Raw genomic sequence first — 22,941 nt, forward strand, 5'->3', positions numbered from 1 at the left:
TTACCTTTACCTCCTGGGGTTCGGTGACCTCGGTTTCAACTTTACTACTGTATGTAAGTACAAAATTTAAACGTTATGTAAACGTAATATACACCGTGGGCCGGTAAAACCCGACAGATTTACACCACGCATTCCTGAGGTCATGAGGAGCAAAAAATTTTATATAAGTTTTGGGAAAATTCGGCAAAAAAATTTTTTTATCAGACAAAAAAAAAATGTTTTTGCTTTTTCTTCATACGACACGTTATTTCTTCTTACATCTTGTCGAAAAAAAAATATAATTTGTTACAACGAATAACTAAAGTTATTTTATTTACACTAAAAATTGCGAGTTTCTTATAATACTGTTATGTCTGCCAACAGGTATATCTAAACCAAGTCACATAGTGGCAGCGTCGCAGCCAAAAATGCGTTTTTCACTAAGTTATTACAGAAACAAGTTTTTACAAAAATTATCATTATCTCTAAAACAAGACCGATTTCAGGAAATTTTGTATCACATTTTAGTCTCTTAAACTAAATGCGGTCAAGAATACACCTTTAAAATTTGTCGGGTTTCATCAGCCCACGGTGTATGAATGATATGAACGCACGAAGTTAAGTTCAACAATGAAACAAACTGTCCCCTCAACGGTCCTTCTCAACGAGGAAAATAACCGTCAAAAAGTAACCAAATCACTCGAGCACTCGGCCACTTTTCCCCGATTGTCGTAATATAAGTTTTCCCAGAAAAATACGTTCTAATCAAGAAAGATATGTCGGCCATGAAAACTTACGGGCAAGTACGGAAAGTTCTGTAAATCGCTGACGGCTGAGGGGTGGGCGTTATAAGTCCCGGGGTAGGGAGAGGGGGAATAAATATGATGGATGTCGGCTTTAAGCTGTCGTCTTTTGAGTAATACTTAAATTTAGAAAAAATCACCAAAACGTCTCGCGGGCGCAAAGGGAAAATAATATTGCCCTAATTTTGATAAGAGTAGGTACCTATAATTTTTACCGATAAGCTTAATTGCGTAGCTTATAATTGGCTATTTTAAGTAGGTACCCATAGCTTAATTAATAATTATGGTAGAATGCTGTTTGAAAAGGGATCATAAGTTGATTGACTTTTTGTTATTGCGTGTTCTTACTTTTAAAACCACCAATACCTTATACATTTAAATGTTGCTTTTCACTGCGATTTCCACTTCGCCGCGCTAATAGCGCTTTGGTGACGAAGCATTTAGAAAACCATGTCATTTTGGAACATGGCGTACCTGAAACCGTAATTGCGGACAATGGAACGCAATTCACGGGATCAGACTTTAAGCGTTCGTCCGTGTGTCTCGCTCGCGCCAATACATGTACGGACAAATACAAGCGAAATGCACGCGTGAAATGCACGCGCAAATGATAACTAGATGACATCATTTAGATATCATTTTAATCTCACATGCGCGTCCGAATTGGTCTGCTTGTCTGGTAGCCGAAGAGTCAGAAGCGCTGGTGGCCTAGCGGTAAGGGCGTGCGACTTGCAATCCGGAGGTCGCGGGTTCAAACCCTGGCTCGTACCAATGAGTTTTTCGGAACTTATGTACGAAATATCATTTGATATTTAGGTACCAGTCGCTTTTCGGTGAAGGAAAACATCGTGAGGCAACCGGACTTATCCCAACAAGGCCTAGTTTACCCTCTGGGTTGGAAGGTCAGATGGCAGTCACTTTCGTAAAAAATAGTGCCCACGTCAAATCTTGGGATTAGTTATCAAGCGGACCCCAGGCTCCCATGAGCCGTGGAAAAATGCCGGGGCAACGCGAGGAAGAAAAAATCTGGTAGCCGAAGAGTCAAACATTTTTGTACCTATCAACTACAGATTTTAGCGAAACAATTTCTTCTCCCTCGCGTTGTCCCGGCATTTTGCAACGGCTCATGGGAGCCTGGGGTCCGCTTGACTCGCTTGAGTAGCGAAACAATTTCACTCCTAATTAATAATTCTTGTTAAAGCATTTATTATAAAGTTTATTACATGGGATAAGGGATCAATTAAATGGAAAACTCAAAGAGGCTTTTAAGATGTTTAACTCAATCTGAATTACCCTTTCACGAAATTCAGCTGACATTTTGTCTTTGTCCCGTCTTGTTCAATCCCGAAGTTTGAGTGCAGTCAAATCCTACGACCAGCGGGCTTAAGAGGGACTTCGGCCGCTTCTCCATACAAACGTAGTCCCCATTTTCCTCTCTGGATATTGACATTATGGAAAATGTTCTAACATATTTTGATGTATATTAACTATAGCTATGCCCCTATGTTTGCCTTTTTTCGATTTTATATTTGTTTAAAAATCAGGAGCGAAAAACAGTTTTCACAAATGTTTAAAAGCTTCCAACTCTTATAATAATTAAAAATTCCAAAACAATCAAAAGTGTGTCAAAATATTTTTAATAAAATTAATAGGAGAAAGGAAAATGAGGACTACGTTTGTATGAAAAGGCGATTTCGCGCAGCCGCAGTGTATCCTTTTAAGATTTTTTATTTATTTATTGATATTTAGGACAACAACAGCCGTAAATAAAAGTTTTACATATGAGTGATTACATAACAGATGGCCAATAACAGTTATCCACTAATTACATTTTACTTAGAATAACGTAAGTCGTATCTAGGTATTATCATAATAAACAAAAGATGGCCACAATTTATTTAATTAATGGCCACTAACGATCATTTAGAGAAAACGCCAAACGAAACTAAATAAGTGATCTATGATTAAGTCATTACATCTATCATGCCGATTCATATTTATGTTTCGATTGGCGTTAGTCGATATGCGTCTTGTCATTTTGACTACGGCCCCTATTAAAGACGTCATCATATCCTAACAAGTACCTATGTAAGCGAAAAAGTGATGCATGTCACGATAGACGATAAAAGTGCAACCATATCCGTGGGCACATTAAATACGGGGACATTTAATTTTAGACGAGCAAGTATTACTGCACAGTTCTCCAATATTTGAATAACTTTAGCTTCGCCTTTACGTTTTATGTCGCAGCTCTTCGTGCCTTATTAGATTCCGATCTCGAAAAGGCGTGTGCTGTTTTACATTTTGGGATCGTTTCTAGCTCGTAACGATATATGTATTTTATAGCCTGCCTATAGCCGTATTCTGACACCCTAGAGCTGTATTCTGAGATGAAACGTCAATAACTATTTAATACCAATGAAATAAACTTAATGTGGCCAAGATCAAGATACTGTTCTTATACATATATGCACATTCAAACTCATTTCGTCAGTACTTTGAAAAAATCTCGTATCTCACACTGCTACTCTAAGTTCAAACGCAGTAACCCTGTATGCATCACCACATTTTTCTTTTGATTGACAGATCAAGATACGAGTACTTTTTCAAAGTAGTGACGATTTGTAACTACCTTCATAAATAATTTGTCGACGTTTAAGTATTAAATATAAATGGCAGCCTATTGCTCTCGTCGTGTGGCTAATATGCGCTCAGAGCAAGCAAATGGACGCAAGCAATACTTTCTAATATTATTTTAATCCCATCAAAAACAATACTTGTCAAAAAAACCAAGTCTCGCAACTCAGTTGTTCTGCGGTAAAAAGTTGTGAGATCCATGTAATACCAAGTCGGTTATTAATTTATTCAGTCTCTACTTAAGCGACTTTCTGTCTTAATACGTCCAGTCTCTAAGACCACGATCGTGGTCCATAACAATTGAAAATCAATTGTGTCTGGAATCTCCGTACTCGAAGCATTAAGTTGTTACGTAATAATTAACAGCATCTTATAGTGACGCATATCAATATTAAAATTCTTTAATGTTTTATATAAATATATTGAGACTTAATAACCGACTTGGTATTACATGGATCTCACAACTTTTTACCGCAGAACAACTGAGTTGCGAGACTTGGTTTTTTTGACAAGTATTGTTTTTGATGGGATCTCATTTCTTTTTGTATTTTGTAGACAGTTCTACTTTTTTCCTTTTCGGTACCTTCTACTTATTGTATATATGTATATCTACCAGCAACGAAATAAATAAAACATCGTTACGAATAAAGCCAATATTGAAAAAATTAATAACTGAAGACTTGGCTGTATGGGCTTAATTTTCTTTGCGGTCTTTTCTAGATTTTTTAGTTTTTCCTTGATTCATACACCAAACACTACTTATATTCCAAATTTGAAGCTTCTAGGTCTGCTAGAAGTGCCTTAGAATTTTGATGATCGGTGAGTCAGTGAGTGACAAAATTAAGAAATTTGACCCGTTATAATTCTTAAAATACTGGTTCAAATTGAATGAAATTTGAAATATACCGTGTCTTTACAATGCCTGCATGGTTACTGAAAATTCAGTCTTCTAGTTTTATCCACAACGAAGTTACAGGGGGTCGAAAATGGTCTGAATTGCTTCGAGAAAAGGATGGTACGGCCGTGATGCTTTTTTGCTCGACTTGGTGGGGGCACTGCCGTACCCCAGATAGGTAAAATGCGCTCATGAACCTATTTGTATGATCGACAAATAGGTCAAATGGAAATAACTCCAAAAATACATATGCAAAGTCAGGCAGAAAATCATGAAGGTGCCTTTCCCATCCTTTTAGTTGTATTTCTTAGCATTTATCAAATGGTTTTACTTGACCTCGACAAAAGCTGGGCTCTTAAATCTACGTTAATGTAATTATCCTGACAAATATTACGAGAAAATGGATATTTCTAGACGTGCACAATGTTGCTTTGTGTGCCATATTTTTCATCTCAATGTACAATCCTGCACTAACTACAAATGACAAAATCTTAAATAGTCTAACGATAGATGAGCGTTTAAAAAAAACACTTTGTGTTTTTTTTTTTCTACTAAGAATCAAGAGCTCTTTGAAGTAAATGAAATCATTTATTAATGCATTTGGAGAATGGGATCCTAATAGGATAAAAATGTCACAGATTTCTTTCCTACTGTGTGACCATTTCCCCATATACTTTGTACTTAAATGGCGGTAACAAAAAGGAAAGTATGGAATATGTATGAAAATTTAGGGACAGTTTTTTCTTCGATAAGGATGAAAAGGGCTCGCAATCTTGACTATAAAAGGTCAATAAGAAGTGGGAAAAAAAAGAAACGCTTAGATATTAAATTCTCGTAGGAATGTGGACGAAGTACCAACATAACACGCGACTTAAACATTCATGTTAGGACGGCCATTGGAACACTAATTCGCCATCCGTCTCTGACCCGCGTCCGTTTATAGCTACACTCCCGATATTCATTGCCGACCTCTTAGCTAAAGAGGTGCATATTTTATATCCAATGATCTTGTAAATGCGCATAATTGAATTTGATGTATAGAGACACGCACATCAGTATTTACAGTACATAATTATGGTGCTACTTTACCGCACTAGTGCGAAAATTAGCATATTATGTTACTGTGTTGAACATTTAGAGGCCCATATGTACTGTAAAACGTTGTACGATACATGTGCGAATAGGTAACTCACAACTCCTGCCTTTATCGCCACTCGTTTCGATTTTCCTATTTTTGCACTTGTATCGTAATGTACTATTAACTCCTTAAGACAATACAATACAATAAAACTACTCTTTATTGCACGCCTCAATTAAAAAAGAGGTAAACAACAGGCGGTCTTATCGCTAAAAAGCGATCTCCAGGAAACCTTTAGGTAGCGGAAATCGATTAATTTACATAATGTTAGTAGGTGTTGCAAATCCAATGAAAGATGTCTATCATCAAAACAAACAGTCCATCATGCAAATCAATGACAATCATTGTTATTCAAAAACCAAAGTATAACGTAGAGAGTATAGATCGTGTCATCCACGAAGACGCGTGTCGTGCCTCGTATTGTCATGTTATTTAAGGTAAGATTTGACAAATCTGCACGTCATCGTGAATGACACGTACACCTAGTAAAGTCATTTACCCTAAGTATAACGTGTTAACACGTTAACTGCCATCTCAATTGTTAATCTTACGGCTTTGTAATAGAGGTTTAATCTATAAACGAGGCAAGGACAGTGAACATGTTAAAAGTTTATTAAAGTATATGATGATGATTGTACTGATGGATACGTTAATGCTATATAAATATAACATACAGTCACACGTTCCAAGCTTTTATTTATGTGTGGGGTGTGGGTCAAGTCTGGGAAGCAAGATTAGAACGAGTTATCGATCTATGATTAGGTTGAAAGGCATTATGTATTTTTTAAAGCGACAATACAATATTATGATCCCGTCGAGATATTTGATAATGAAGGCTTAAGTGGAATACTTATTAAAGCAATAAAAAAAATAAACAAAAAAAAATGTTAACTCTTTATGCCTGTTCAATAGCGAGAGAATGGACTGTAATTCGAAAAGGGGGCGATAGGGAATGAAATTTAGGGGCCGGTTGAGCAAGAAAGTTGTGAAATATTAAGATTAGAATATTAAATTAAAACTAAAATGTGGAATAGTGTAGGGCGACCAACGATTCACTACTTTTGGTTTGAATTATTATCTCTCTATTTCGCAATAAAATCAAACATGTTTTGAAACCAACGATAATAATACAACTGTTGCTCATCGTATAAGAACCATAATAATATGATACGAATAATTGTATAAACATTATTATATCTAATTAAAAGTTTGTTCCCCAAACTTTACGCCCTTTGATATATATATATACAATTATAATTCCGATAAGCTAAGCTTATTTTGCGAATGTGTTTGCTTTTAACAAACTTCCATAAGACAGTAAACATTTCTTGTAAAGACTAAGTTTTTGGCCCGAGCGCCATACGCCCGGAATATATCAACAACTTTCCTTTAAACGGAAACATCTCTCGGCGGAATATATATTTCCGCTTATTTCCTTAACAAATTAAATATACTAGCTCTCGCCATGGCATTATTGATTAACGAAACTAGGAAAATGAAACACGATACATGAATTGAATGATTACTTTTATATTTAAGTACTTAATTACGGAGTGTTACAACATAATTTTTGTTAATTATTTTTTGTGATTAATCGCAACTTCTAATCTTGAGAAAAAAGAAATACCTACGACCCGATAGTGTCTAGCACGCTTAAGATGAATGTCGAGGACCCGTGCGAAATCACTTTTTTTTATACAAACGTTGTCCTCATTTACGTTGTTGAAAATATTTTGACACAATTTGTTGTATATCAACCACAGCTATGCCCCTACGTTTGATTTTTTTAAATATATATATATTATAGCATGTTTAATATATACAAAATTATGTAAAAATATTTAATTTATATTAATATCCAGAGAGGAAAATGAGGACTACGTTTGTATAGAGAAGCGGCCGTCTCCTTTCCTCTTAAGATGAAAGTGGAGGACCCGCGCGAAATTGCCTATTCATACAAAAGTAGTCCTCAATTTTTTAAAATATTTTGTTACACACTTTGTTATATATCGACCACAGATTCATAGCTGCCATCCCCACGGTTGATTTTTTCCAATTTCTAATTATTATAAGAGTTACAAGCATTTATATTTTCTTATAAAACTGTTTTTCGTTCCTAATTTTTACAGTAATCAACATAAAATATTATCAGAGGAAAATGGGGACTACGTTTGTATGGACAAGCAGCCGTCCCCTTTTTTTTCTATATCAAATGACCATGAAAAATTTAATTGACAATTACATTTTATAATTGTTTATGTTAATTAAACTTGCAATTACTTTTTACTGATAATTGTAATTAGTAGTTGCAATTACATTATGTAATTGTAATTGTTAATTTGTAATTCAATAATTTTTTTGCCCAACACTAGTTCCGGTCTGGGCCGAGGCATCCGATCCTCGGTGATTTCCGTAAAAAACGAAGTGACGGACGCCTCGGCCCAGGCCCGATCATTTCTAGAGTGAGTTAGCCTTACGAATTTATGGTCGACTAAATTTATTTTTAGTTTACGACGGTAATGATAAGTAAATATAAGAGCCCTAAAATAAACAGACCAGAGAGGATATCTCGAAAACTATTCAAGATATTGCAAAGCTTGACATATAAAACTTGTTTTATATATGTAAGTAGGTAGTAATTTCGCTAAAACATAAAGTTTTCAAGATATAAGTGAAAAACCTAAAAATTGGACCTTTAAACTTTTTCTCCCTACTCAAGGACTATGACGGGGACTTTTGATATGTTCACCTCCTAACCAATTTACGAAGTCAAAAATTGTGTTCCAAGCATTTCCCTCTATACCTTCTTATGGCTTGGCCTATAAATAATAACCGTTTTATTTATTTATTTAGAACAGCAAAGGGAATAATCTATTATTTGACGTATTTTATAAATACATTTGAATCTTAGTCACATTACACTGGTTTGTCTGAGATCACGACTCGTCCACGTCCTCGCCAAAGACAATAGAAAACCGGCTTATCTCCTCGGCAAGACAAAGACGAACGGCCGGCAATCAGGGCACGTACACTATCCTAAAATCTTACGTGAGAATTTTAGCCTGGTGTTATTTTACTGTTTCTTCTTTATTTATTCTTCATAAATTCTTACATTTATATATTACGAATGAAGTTATACAATAAAAATAGGACAGTCTTTGGAAAAAACGATACAAGTGCCCACGGCCTACAACTCTTCTTTTAATATTTTTTACAATAATATTTACTCTTTCCACATTCTCATAGAAAAATCCATTGTGTAGGAGAACAGTAAATCACTACCTATGCAATTAAAACTGCACGAAGCCATGCGCTTGGCGAGGAATAGAAGCCCATGGAGGTATCTGGTCTTCAACAGAAGGACATGATGTCATGATCCTCAGCATTGAGGGACCGACTGAAGAAGAAGGTACAGTAAAGTGTAAAAATATGGATGCACAGAAGTTGCTAATAATAGCTGTTACTTCGGCGAATATGGGACATATTTTCGAGTACGTTGCGTGGACCCATACCTTTACACTTGACTACATTATTTAAACTAAAATACACTACATAAATTAAAATCTCAAACTTAATAACAATTAATAGGATACCCAGAGTATTTGAGACATGTAGAAGTATTGTTTAATACACACAAAGAATGAAGGATTCTGGAGCAGGCTATCTGAAACCAAAGGAATTCAAAATGCTACCCATGAGCTCCATCATGCGGCATATGGAGATGGTCGAAAAAGCTCTTGAGTGGCTGACGGATCTTTCCTAAGGGGGATACTGTACAAAAGATCCCCATGGGTCGAAGTAAGGGCCCCCGAAAATCATAAGATAAGATAAGATTGTTTAATTTGCATTTAAACTTAATCCCTACTATAATGGGTACTTAAATAATAATGCGAAAGTGACTCTGTCTGTCTGTTACCCTTCACGCATAGTTTGAGACCCGAAAAAGGACACCATTATCACCCTACGCAGAGGAACTCGCGGACAGACAAACAAATAAATGGTTCCCTACCGTTAATGTATAAGTATATACCTATATATATCGATAGGGCCTTACAAATTTATACTAGGTATTTGTATCTACATATAAATTAACGGTAGGGAACCATCTATCGCACCATAGGTAAGTTACATTATGTAAGGACAATTAAACTATTAACAGCAATATGTGTATATGAAGTATGGAATCATTTTAGCCCCGACACCTCACTCTAGTCCTTTGCTGGTAACAGCATTTTTACGATACCGTTTCTGCGTGTATCAGCTCGTTATTGCATGCCAGCAATCAACAGCGATTCTCGTGAAAACGTTTTGACAGCTGATTAACCGCTCTAGGGCTGCATAAAGTGTGTGTGTGTGTGTAAGTGTGTGTGGTAAAATGTTCAATAATACAATGAAGATAAGTTTAAGTAAGATATAAACTACCTAGCTTACATAAATTTATAGGAGCCTCGTCTGCGAACTAACCACATTGTGGTTTGAGAAAACAATTAATGTAATTAGTTGTAAGCATTATTCATGAATAAACGTTTTTTTAAATTATTTATTGAAATTTAGGACTTATTTAGACGGCAGCGCAGCGCGCGAACTCTTATGCGAGTTCCATTGCGGACAATAAAGGTCAGGTGTGGCGTGCTCGGGTCCGAGGATACCATGTTTGTCTTTGAACTTTAATCTGTTGTAAATTTCAACAACAACAACAAAAAGTGATTGATGACTCCGCTCGAATTTAACTAGCATACATTTTTTGGTAGCCGCATTGTGATCGAAAAAAGCGGTATTAGGTACAATTTTTGTAAGACTCCGCTCTCTGAACTGCGTATACCAAAACAAAATTGACACCACAGACTACTTAATCCTTTCTCTCTTTTTTGTTCCAGAATCTCAAGAACCAGATAATGACCACGAACTTGTGGGTGGAGCAGTCGTGGTACGACTACAAGCTGCGCTGGGAGCCCAAGGAGTATGGTGGGGTCCACATGCTGCACGTGCCTTCCGACCACATCTGGAGGCCTGATATTGTGCTTTACAACAAGTATGTACGAGACCTAATAATTGCAATGTGTTGTATTAAATTTGAAATAATAATAATTGCTGGTGAAGCATCGATGCATATTTAGTTTATCGATTTTATCGTCAACTTTTCCTTGTTCACATCATTTGTTTATTTTATATTATTATGATAAAAAAGAGAAGGCCTACCGTGGGAGTCAAAAATCTTAATTTGCCTATTCCGACGTATTTCACTCCAAACTTGAAACTTTAAAGTCGAAACGGACTTGTTTGTCAACACATAATTTAATTTAGCAAAGTTTGCATTAATAATCACTCTAGAACGGACTGGGTCGGAGAGGAGACGTCCGATACTTCGTTTTCTGAAAGCATTACGTGATCACCGATCACCCGTCATAGAAAATTAAGTGTCGAATACCTTAGCGTGATGCCTTTTGACAAATAATCTATCAGGGGCCCGATTTTTAAATTTCGATACTATCGTTCAATACTATCTCCACTACCAGGCATTCAAATTTTACTAATAGAATTGAAAACAAGTGGTCAATACCATTACATTCCCAATTTCTATCGCTCGTATTTCAGAAAAAGCATTTCGCCTTTTGCCACAGATTTTCGAGTGATGAAATCCAGTACTCGAAATTCAATAATCGGCCCCCAGTTTCTATTCTTGACTTTCTTTTTATTGAACTTACAGAAAACCAGTATCGATCTGACACACCAATCTTTTAAAATGAAACATACCCTAAAACCCTAACCGCAGACTGTAACGTCCTCTATAAAACTTGTGATTAGTTCTTTTAAAATGTTTTTCCCATTATAGGTGTAATATAAAATCAATTTGACAAAACTCTTCACTCAGGTAAAATTATTGTAACAGCCGTAACTGTCAACTTTAAATTGATCCCGTCAAGTAATTTTAACTGCGCCGTCGAAGATGAGAATTCTTACAGCCAAATCAAGAAAACCAATTAACGTAAACTTTTACATTTAATTAATTGTTTATTGCTCGTGTTAATGCCTAACTTTATTTTAATTATTGTTACAAAAGGACTTTAACTCGTTATAAGAGGTATTGAACGCTCATTAAGCCCGGAAAATAATTTCACACTTCGACAGAATTATTGGAAAATGTGTGTGTGTTTTTCATGCTTGTGTTGTCGCAATGAGCTTTATAGGTTTGTTTTTCTGAGTAAGAAAACCAAATGTGTTATGCTAAGCGTTAAACGTTGTTACCCGAGATGCGAGAGCTGATGGCTGACAGCCGGAAGCATTTAGACGAAACCATACTGATCCACACATATTGTATATTACGTACCTACTGAATCTTTATTACAGAACTTCGAAAGATTCACTACATTTTCGGTGAAATTGCCGTAGATTTGATAATATTTTCAAGCAGTATCCACGAAAAATGTGCTCACAAAGTGGATTCAGGAAAATTGCTCAAATAATTACAGGTAAGTTGTATTCGGGTAAATTCTAAAAGGAAAAAAGTAAAATACTCTAAAAAAAAGTGGCGATTAATTCCGAAAAAAGGGTCTCTTATTACAACGGAATATAAGTGATTTTTAAATGATTTTCGGGATTACCCAATTTCCGAATATGATTTTAGTAATGCGGTTTACATCTACAGTCTCCAGCAGATATATCGGAGCGGCCAAGGCGCTCACAAATATCTGAACACGCCTCTATCCACCTGAGACCCAGAAGCACTTGTTTTGTTTTTGAATTTGGAATCCTTAGTCACACGAGAAAAGTTCAAACTAGATTTTGGAATAAGTCCAAAAATTTGTACTCTGGGTTGTCTTAGGAAGCTATTGTCAGGGCTTGTTTAGATATTTTTGAGCACCTTGGCCGCTCCAATATACCTGAAGGCTGTACAAGTAGAAATTGATAAATTAACAAACAGGTAAATTTTTCTAAACGCGAATATAAATTGTATTTTACATATAAATGCCGGCTTCTTACCTATAATTACATAGTAGTGTCGACCCTAAAATATCCCTGTTAAGCTAAATCTCTATGCACTAAAAGCGTAAACACAAATTTGCATATAAAGCTATCGATGTTCCATCAACACGTAGAATGTTCGAGAAAAAGCGACGACCTTCCCGTGTGACCCCCGTCGCCGTTTTCGTAATTCGCGGTATAACCCACCTTCGAGGTGTACGTTTATCCGACATGAGTGCCATATAAATGCGGGATGACTTACGATAAGTGCTACGTGAACGCTCTTCGTGTAGGTACGAAGTACGAAATACCACCATATGTTCGGAATAAAATGTACAGGTAAAACTAAAAAAAATGGTATATTGGTATATTCAGAGAAGTAATGATTATTAATAACTGCTTTAGGTATGCAATATATACGCGTTCCTCGAGCGGATGATATTACGGGTTGTGGCATAGCGACTATAATACTATACATATTCGGTTTTTGTAGGTATACGATAAATTATTGTTGCCTTTAAAAAAAACCCTATCTCTAGATATTATATTCACGAAATCTTTTGATCAAAATATGAAATCATATTGACAAAAGAACAATATATATAGCTTTTTTTTAATCTATGGTAATGGGCAGTATGTACTGTGTTTTAAGAAGGGGTTTTTACACATTTGCCACATGAGTAGCCACGATGCATCGGTGCTTCACCAAATATTAAAAAAAAAATTAAATAATACAGAAGTGAATTCATTTTCGTGTATTTTTATATGTCAATGCATTACTTAGTTCGAAGACATTATTAGCTTTGTTTACCTACATGATGTTGATTTGACACCAACAACACCCAACACACCCGTTACATTACCCTTCGAAATAACGCATACAACACCGTTTACGACAAACATACATGGCCGCATGCGACTAGAATAGTATAAAGAAAGAAATAATAATAAGGATTATGTTTCAAAAAATAATAGTAAACATGAATCTTGCGTAGCGACCACAAGTGCCATCCCGAACCCTCAAATACATTTTTAATATAGGTATCTTTTCAAAGCTAATATTATATTGTGTAACAACAATGCCACTGTCTTCATAATTTGTCTCTCGAATGCTTGAATTATTTAGTCTAGCAAAAACAAAAGCTCCGATATTCCAAATATTCATATTAAATTTTGTAAGTTAGATCACTCGTGTAGGATTCGACTCACTGCTTAATAATGACAGCAAAATTTAACCTAAGTGTGTGGTCCCCGCGGAATAATTAATATGGCTGCTTAGAACTTTGAAGCGGTTTGCGGGATGTATTAAATTCCGACATCTAAGTTGTAGGTGTAATTAGAGTACGTTTAGCGATACAGTGCCGTCTGCCGTTCCATTGTTAAATATTTACCGAGCAAACAAAAGGTCCCAGTGACTCGCAATAACAGAGTGTAGTCGTGCTTACCCATCTACTCGAACCACTCCACTTGTGCTATTGATTTTCGATATTATGAAATCCATAACAGTCGCGTTAGTTCTTCTATCTCTTGTACTTTTGCTACAGTGTACCAACGTATGTATTTTCATGCTTTCCTTCACTGACTGCCTAAAGATTTCGAATAGACTTATGTACGAATTTATTTGTTAATTTTTTAGGTGATAGGCGACCCCGATTTTTCAGAAGGATTTTCAATGATACTCGGAAGAGTGAAAATTGGACTTTCAAAGCTATTTGCAGACATTAAAAGCGATATCAATAATGTGATTAACTGTACAGTTACCGCGGTGGACCATCTTTTGCATGAAAAATATTAAATATACTTTGGGATAAATAGGTAAATATTTTAATATAAAAAACGAGTGTCGTAGCAATAATACAAAAATATTAAATATGCTTTGGGATAAATAGGTGAATATTTTAATATAAAAAACGGGTGTCGTAGCAATAATACAAAAATCTATACGCTTATACGATTACGAATCGCAAAGCTCTATAAAAGTGCAAAATTATCAATTCTTTGTACAGAAGTTTCTATCGAAGTGTCACAGTTGAATTATAGCGTTCGCATTAATTTTGTTCTATACCTTGAGCGTCGGACGTTGATAAATGGTCCGGACAGCAGACATTACTCATTTCCGATCCCGGCCCGCAACCTGTGCGCGCCTCTCGACTAAGGCGCACCTTTTTGCCTCTTTCACCCTTCTTTGCTCACCCCGGGACACCACTACCGCCGGCGGCCTCGTCGATTCTTCCAAATAACTATTTTCTAACCCTCATTCCCATTTTCATTCCATTTCTCTTTAATTTTCACGTTTACGTAGTTACTTGGCTTGACCTTTCTTTATATGTTGGTGTATAAAATAAAATTGATAAATAAACTGTGCTAAAACGATACCTTTTACTTAAATGTTATTGCATGTAAGTGTGCCTTATGTTGTGTTGTGTAACTGGTTTTGTTTGTTTCCTTGTGCGAATAATTGATAGATCGGAACGCACGCCGTCTAGAACCGAGTCGAGAAATTCGTGTCGGCGTGAATATCTTATGCGATGCGGTGCGACAGATGCATCGAAAGCGCGGTTGAGTCTCAACGAATACTTCGCCTTATGCTTTACCCAGTCCGTTTCAAATTCGCATACCTTCCATTTTATTTATCACCGCATTGAAAGTTCTAAGCGTTTGCGATAAAGTTGGAGTCGGAATAATGATCGCCCTGGCACAATGGAGCGCACTCAACGACCTGACGGCGAACACAATTGAGAGGCTGAATTAAAATTAAAAAATAAATGTGAACGACTAATTAAACGGTACAACAATAACAATGAAATCACCGCGTAAAGTGATTTCTTTTTGAATGGGGAAACGACTTCACAAATTCTTAAATGTAGTAGGTTATTCTTAAAGAAAACTATAGACGAATACACTGCGTACTACTCAAAAACTCGGTACACCTGATTACACAAGACACGACTTTCGTCATCACTTGTTGTTTCTTAGTTCAAATAACTCGTCAATATTATCTTGTTACTAAATGCTTACTCGTACTTACTCACACGTTGATTTTATTGTAAGTATTGTATAGACACCGCAAATAATTGGTCTGATCCCGCCACGACAGGCACGCGGTAGCCGACCCGACACATACGCAGTAGCAACCCGTATGCAGTTGCCGACACGACACCCAGAGGCAAAGTTAGGAGCCGCGAGCCGGCTTGTAAATGTGCGTTAACATTGCAGTGCTGACGGCAACTTCGAGGTAACGTTGGCGACCAAGGCGACCATCTACCACCAGGGGCTGGTCGAATGGAAACCGCCCGCGATTTACAAGTCTTCCTGTGAAATAGACGTGGAATATTTTCCGTTCGACGAGCAAACGTGCGTTCTTAAGTTCGGTAGCTGGACGTACGACGGATTCAAGGTAATTGCGCGGAGCCCCCCACCGCTCTCGCTGACCGCTCTGTTTGTCCGCAGCGCCGACGGCAACTACGAGGTGACGCTGATGACCAAGGCCACCGTGTACTACAACGGCATGGTGGTGTGGCAGCCGCCCGCCGTCTATAAGTCCTCCTGCTCGATCGACGTCGAGTTCTTTCCTTACGACGTGCAAACCTGTGTGCTTAAGTTAGGCAGCTGGACGTATGACGGCTTCAAGGTGACGCCCGCTGTAGGCTGCTTGGCGCCGAGCGCGGGCCGTAGCCGTAGGGCCCCGCGTCGGCCGATGTCCATGCAATAGCTTGTTGGCTCGAACGTAATTCGTCGTGTAATTATCATTACTTTTCTGTCCATGTGGTATGTTTTACTCACTTTTACATATTGACTGTAAGACGGCGCTAGCGTAGAGGCGTAGAGCGCGCGTCTATATCGCCCGCTCCCCGCCCGCAGCTCGCTCGTTTAGCTCTGACATGTTGCAAGTTTATTTTCCTATTGCGATGGTGATGTAATGATGTTTTAAAGTATGTGGAGTAGCGGTATGTCAACGTGCGTGACCACGAATGCTCCAGAATATCCTCGGCCGGTTCCACTAGATCGATCGGCCTTCCTCGCTCGACACGGAAAGGTATAAAATTCTGACTGCCAGGTGATATGGGATGCAAAAACTTCACTCGATCCGTTCCTCTCCGACACATCCCGTCCCGCGTGCGTCTTGCCGCGCCCGCGAGCTGCATCGGCAGAAATGACAGCGGCAAGCTTGCATCAGACCGGCAGGACTCGCCGCGCCGCAGGACGCGCCGTGTGCACCCCTCCTTAGCTGGCTCCGCTCGCGCCACACATACACACACTGGTACACGTCCTCGACGACGCTTGCTGCATGCTCCCCACGATCGATGTACACTATACTCACCGCATGACTCCGGCTTCACTCCACCCACTTGCATTCCCGATCACGGCGGCCGCCCGCCCGGACCGCGGACACGGCTCTGACACAGCTTCACACGATACCTACACGCGAACAAGTTAAAAGCACAGCACGTGACTTAATCAGATGTGACGTTCACACTAAACGTTCAACTTACACTTCCGAGCATAAAACAGTCATCACGTTGCATATTTTATACCTTTCCCTATTAGCGACATCGTAGTGGCTGTAAGAATTCGGTGTCGCTCGTCGTCCATTGCATGATACCTGATCATTCCGAAACAAGTAATCCTACTCGATCCAGACACAGTCCATAGTGCACAATATCTAAGCTAGATGTTAAGACTCCTAGTGTGAACGGCGCGACGGTTGAAGCGAGGACGATAGAAGACTCGCTTGAACCGTGGCGACGTCTGTTGCATGCTCCACTTAATGAACCTTGCGCCTGGTGCCAACACTCGTGTTTGAGTATAAATAGTTGTGAGGCTGCTCGCTGCACGGTGGTACAAACGACATGTGAGTGGTGGCACGCGGGCGTAGAGCGCGCGCCGCCGACCGGTGCCCGCCGCGCGAACACACACACGCGACGGAGCCGGCGCTCCCGATGTCCTTTACAGATTTTTCGATCGCACGCATATGTGCGTTACCGTGTAAATGTAACGTTGTCGTACGCGAGACGGTAACTTCCTAACGACGAGTAGAGGCCGACTCCATCCTTTAACTCACACGGCGTCTCCAAACCAAACCTAATGTTTTTTTCGGTGTTCTCTGTGTTTTACGCGTTGTCACTACTTCGCATGATTCGGAATATTGATGTTTTTGACATTGACTCTTCTGTGTTTATGGTTGATGATGTATTGAGCGAATATTACAACTTTTTATCCACGTTTTTTTAAATTTTGTTGAGACAGGTACATCCCACTTGGCACACTCTGTGGTATGTGGTTAGAGATTTTCTTCGAAGGTCACCTTGAATACGTTTTACACTAAATAAGTTAGACTGCTCGTGCTAGCTGCTTAGCTGCACTCGGAGTGTACAGCATACGAGTATTGAAATATTTGCAAAATGTTTTTTTTTTAGGTTTTAGAGATTGTACACATTGTGTGACAGGATGCATGTATCGGATAAATAAACTGAAACTAAATAGGATGTGTTGATGACCATTTAAACTAGAATAGTGATAATATTCATTAAAAATAAAGGCAATGCAATAGAGCAAAATATATGTTTATAGGTACTACGGTACTGTATATTATTACCAAAACATTGAAAAAGTTTTTTGATAGCAATATCTTAATCCGGGACATATTCTTGCTCTATATATATTGCATATTTAATTTTAAAATAAAGCTTTCAATGTTTAATACCAAAATTAATTATAAAATATTATGTTCAATTAGGCTATACATTTTTTATTTCCTTTTTACTATCAATAACTTTCTAAGCATTAGTTGTCGATCAAAATTTCATTCTATCATAAATGCATTTTAACAAAGCTATTTAATTGCATTATTGATAGCTTAACTAAAATTGGCTAAACGTTACAGATAACTAGAAATCGTAGATCCAATCCACACAAAGTACACTACGTATTTTCCAGCAGGTACTTGATATAAAACGTGTGTGATGTGATGGCAGGTGGACCTGAGGCATATGGATGAGCAGGCCGGCAGCAACGTGGTGTCGGTGGGGGTGGATCTCTCCGAGTTTTACATGTCCGTGGAGTGGGACATACTGGAGGTGCCTGCGGTCAGGTGAGATAAAGTCTAAGCTCTCATTACGTTCGTAATTTCTGTAATACGTAAGTCCACCAACCCCTTACCATTGAATCAAGTAAACAAATCCTACCTACATAATCTCGCAACGCAAACGAACTACGCTCAAATAAAACGCTAGTCCAAAAGCAATTTAAAAGTTAATAGTTATCCAAAGTTGCTTATGTTTTCTGAATATTTTTTCTCACTGCACATTCGAGAATTTCTGTTTTGCCCTATGGTTGAATTCCATAAGGCATTAAGTCCGCCATTTGTACTTATTTTTATTGTACGATAAAGTTTAAACAATTAACAGTAAATAAAAATCAAATCCTAGTAGAACTCCGCCATACCTATACCAAATTAGTACATAAGAACATTAAGAACATCAGACCCTTACGTAAACCACTTTGCCATTAGCCCACGTATTGATTACAGGAATCAGATGGAATACAATATTGTATTCTATATTTGGGTGTTTTTGTTGAAATGGCGAAAATGATTCGTCCCACAAAGGAAGGAGCACAATGAGAAAATATCCTGGTAATTTATTTTCACTAACGGGCGCTATTATCGTCGCTTGCCCGCCAGCGACCTTTCGCTTCAGAAGAACTCGTATTTTGTGTGATCGTGGATTATTATACTGTTCAAATACCATTTTTAATATGCAAAGATTTCACGCACGTGCAAATTTCACTATGGTATTTATAGAAGCTATTAAATACAAGTGGCTCTGAGCTGCAGACCTCGCGATAAGCTTACAAACTGTAAAAGTGTAAAACACTTAGTTCGTTGAGTCATTATCAAAACAGAATGGTCTTAAGCGCCATAGCATAGATGTTATGCTGCATTTTGAAAATTTTCCAAAATCTGGGTTAACAAAAAATCTATTTAATCATGGATTCTGGTCACAAAATTTCCTAACAATCGGTTGAGAAATACGACCTGTAGAGGAAAACATCCGTACATACGAACAAAATGCCCGAGTTAAAACAGCATAAGCTTAGGGTCAATAAGAAAAAGTTAAAAGCATGAAGGTTACTTTGACAGGCGTATGCCATGACGTTTATAAATAAGCATTCTGTGAGATATGAGCGTGAAGAAGGTTCTTGGCATTCAATGGCTTAAATTATGCATAGTCACTCATTACTTGCTGCGAGAGACTGATTTGTATTACGCTCAGTAAGATGAAGATACGCAAAACATGTTTGAATTGTAAATGGAATATTCATGACCGCTGTAAAACATAGTTGGTGCAATCTAATAAGGAGCAGAAGGTAACTGTGAAGGAATGCATAACTGTCATATACGTGTATACATAATTTTTTGTATATAGTAATAAATGTAGTCTATCTTAATTATATGTGTTATATTGTATTTTTACCTACTTTTTTCTTTATTTTGCACCAACCGTTAACTTCGCTTCTTTCGTTATCTCACTATCTGAAGGCTGTCTGGAAGAGATCGCTGTTCAGCGATAAGTCCGCCTGTTGTTACCTACTAATGTATGTATTTTCTCCATTTCAGTATCTGTTTTTTGTATGTGCAATAAAGAATTTTATTATTATTATTATAAGATTTATAAGACCTGCGGTTTAACTCATTGCTGTCAAATTCTGGTTCATACGTTGCGCCGACTATATTTATTTTTTAGGAAACAACCATTATTCACTAGTAGGGTTAAAACTCGAACTCTAGTCAAGCTACAAGAATACAGACCTAGATGAGGCCTTGTCCGGCACTAACAGAAATTTCCCCGTATTAATTATTGTTTATTTTTTGATGGAGCGGTCTTTGCTCACTGCTAGAGACTGAGCAAACAGCCATTATTCCTTTTCTGAGTTGTCTCTCTTTTCATTTTCTGTTACGATTTGCTTGCCCCAAGAAAATAATCGTAGCACGAGCTGTGGAGCTATATCTATTTCTATGTGTAGATAGAATTGCACGTTTCTACCTTTTATTCTTAACGTATACCGTGCATTTTTTTCTGTATTGCATACCCATAATTATTACACTATTTAACCTACACGGAATTTGCATCCAAAATTTCACGATATCATTTTGTTTTGCCATTATTATTAAATCATTTAGCCCACGCTTAAGTACATATACATAATTATTTCTCTTACCTAAAACCTAAGAGATTCTCTTCTGAAATCTATCGCCTGTTTTTATGCATCAATATGTAGGAAGGTACATAAACATATGAATACATAAAATATATGTAAGCTATAAATCTAACGACTATACCCATAGTACGAGCCTTGCTTGGGGCTAGGCCGATCTGTGTACGATTGTCCCCAAATATTTACTATTATTATTATTTACTATTGGAATAAGCTGGGATTGGAACCAACACATCCTCTTTGGAAGCCACAGGCTAGGGCTACTCAACTAGTTGTGCAATAATTCGATAAAACTAAAACCAAAAAAGATAACGTAATATCGTAGATAGATCCTATTGGGATCACAGCGGAATCGAAAAAAACGTCAATTATGACATGTCGTTTAGCTATCGATCTTTTAAACGTGACTTAATCATTCTTCGAATCGGACCGATCTTCTGTATGAAATGCCGGAATGTCGAGTAAAGTGCGCTTCACTGTTGCATTCGAAAGACACGGAATTCCTCGTTCGATGTACAAGTGTGTACGTTTCAAGAACGCATGTACTCGCAATACAGGAGCCACGGATGGTTTTACTTATTGTATTTAATCATGTTTTCGTTGTGCACAATAAAGAATATTATTATTATTATTATTATTATTATTACTTGGTAAATTCCTAACCGCTTGACATAGCTATATTCTCGTTTATTTATTGTATTTTCATTATGTATTTCACAATAAATAGTATTTAATTACTTAATCAGTTTTATTCTTGCAAAAAACAAACGCGTACGAGAAGATGCTCTTTCTATGTTTTTTTTAATGAACCATAAGGTTGATTTTACCCAATTTTCTTGCTCATTTTGTTAAAGATCGACGAGAACACTTTTCAAGACACGTACCGACTAATTCGAGTTTTAGCTAATTAAATCTCATACTGATCGGATACTGATCTTATACTGATCTGTCAGTATCAAAAGTGACCTTTTTGGATTCGATTTTTAGGGTTCCGTACCCAAAGGGTCAAACGGGACCCTATTACTGAGACTCTGCTGTCCGTGCGTCCGTCCGTCTGTTCGTCTGTCACCAGGCTGTATCTCATGAACCGTGATAGTTAGACAGTTGAATTTTCTACAGATTATGTATTTCGTAGATCTCAATCCAATATGATTATACTGATCTGATACTGATCTGTCAGTGTCAAGAGATGTTTTTTGTTGAAAGTCTATATCTAATGCGCAATTCAGCAGGTCCTCTAAAGAAGATTGAAGCCATCTTGGAATGTTCCACTCCCATCCAAATTGCAATATTGGAATGATGTCAGATCCATGTTAGATCAGTATCACATTATATTCTTGGAATTGACCTGGTAGACGCACTGTTTACGGAGCGAAATGTATGACAAAACGCAACGCATACGACAAGTTACTCACCGATTGACTGGCTGCCGGTGTGGCAAGTCGGTTAATGGTGACGTCGGATTACAACTTTAAAATGTTAATTAATTGTGTTGTTTTATAATAAAATATAAATATAAGCAATCAGTACCCCTAGTGTAAATATTTTCGACAGCGTAACGTGACGTACGCGTTTGCGTTAAGTGTCATTTTGTATGAGATTTTTGACTTTCCAAAACGTCCCGCTTGGCGCGCTGTTCAAAAACCCATACAAAATGAGACTAAACGCAAACGCGTACGTCACGTTTCAAAATCGAATTTATTTACACTAGGGGTACAGATCGATTAGTAGGTAATTAGCTAATTTAAACTACCCATCGCTCCAAGTAGGTACTATACCTATTTCATAGCTTATCTTATACCTACTCGTGACGCAGTGGATTCTCTGTCTCTCGAGAACTCGCATTCGTTATATAACGACGTTTGATCGCTCGGATTGGTCGTACAGTCGCATCTAAGTAAACGATCAGATTACACATCAAAAGTACCAATGTCAAATTTATGCATCTTATAAAACAAAGTCACCCGCTGTCTGTTTGTATGTATGCTCGCGATAAACTCAACAACTACTGAACGGATTTTCATACGGTTTTCACCTTTCTAAGGTTTAGGTATATAATTTGTTAAGGTTTACCCGTGCGAGGCAGGGGCGAGTCGCTAGTAGCTTAATAAGAACAGATATTTCTATAAATTATGTAGAACAAAGACTGTTACACTTTTGAACGCGTGCGTGTAGATACATTTGGAGTGCTGTTTCATCAGTCGGAACTCGGAAATGTAATTAGAGTCAGACCAATATAAGTTGGCAGCGATTTTGACAGCCCGGACAGAGCGCGAGAGTTATTTTAAACGTCAAATTTCTATGACGTA

General features: G+C 37.6%; 1 protein-coding gene across 2 annotated transcripts in view; it reads left to right on the top strand.

Moving 5' to 3' along the window:
- LOC133520264 (acetylcholine receptor subunit alpha-like) overlaps positions 1 to 22,941 on the top strand; it is a 120,593-nt gene that overhangs the window by 39,050 nt on the left and 58,602 nt on the right. Inside the window, exons 2-4 of one of the 2 annotated variants that reach the window (XM_061854639.1) lie at positions 10,330 to 10,484; positions 15,632 to 15,812; positions 18,391 to 18,506. In XM_061854639.1, the coding sequence (XP_061710623.1) occupies positions 10,330 to 10,484; positions 15,632 to 15,812; positions 18,391 to 18,506 (452 nt within the window). Of the gene's footprint in view, positions 1 to 10,329; positions 10,485 to 15,631; positions 15,813 to 15,865; positions 16,047 to 18,390; positions 18,507 to 22,941 lie in introns of both variants that reach the window. The other variant, XM_061854640.1, reaches the window with a different exon arrangement.

This window comes from Cydia pomonella, chromosome 8, assembly GCF_033807575.1.
Source record: "Cydia pomonella isolate Wapato2018A chromosome 8, ilCydPomo1, whole genome shotgun sequence".
NCBI classification, from domain to species: domain Eukaryota; kingdom Metazoa; phylum Arthropoda; class Insecta; order Lepidoptera; family Tortricidae; genus Cydia; species Cydia pomonella.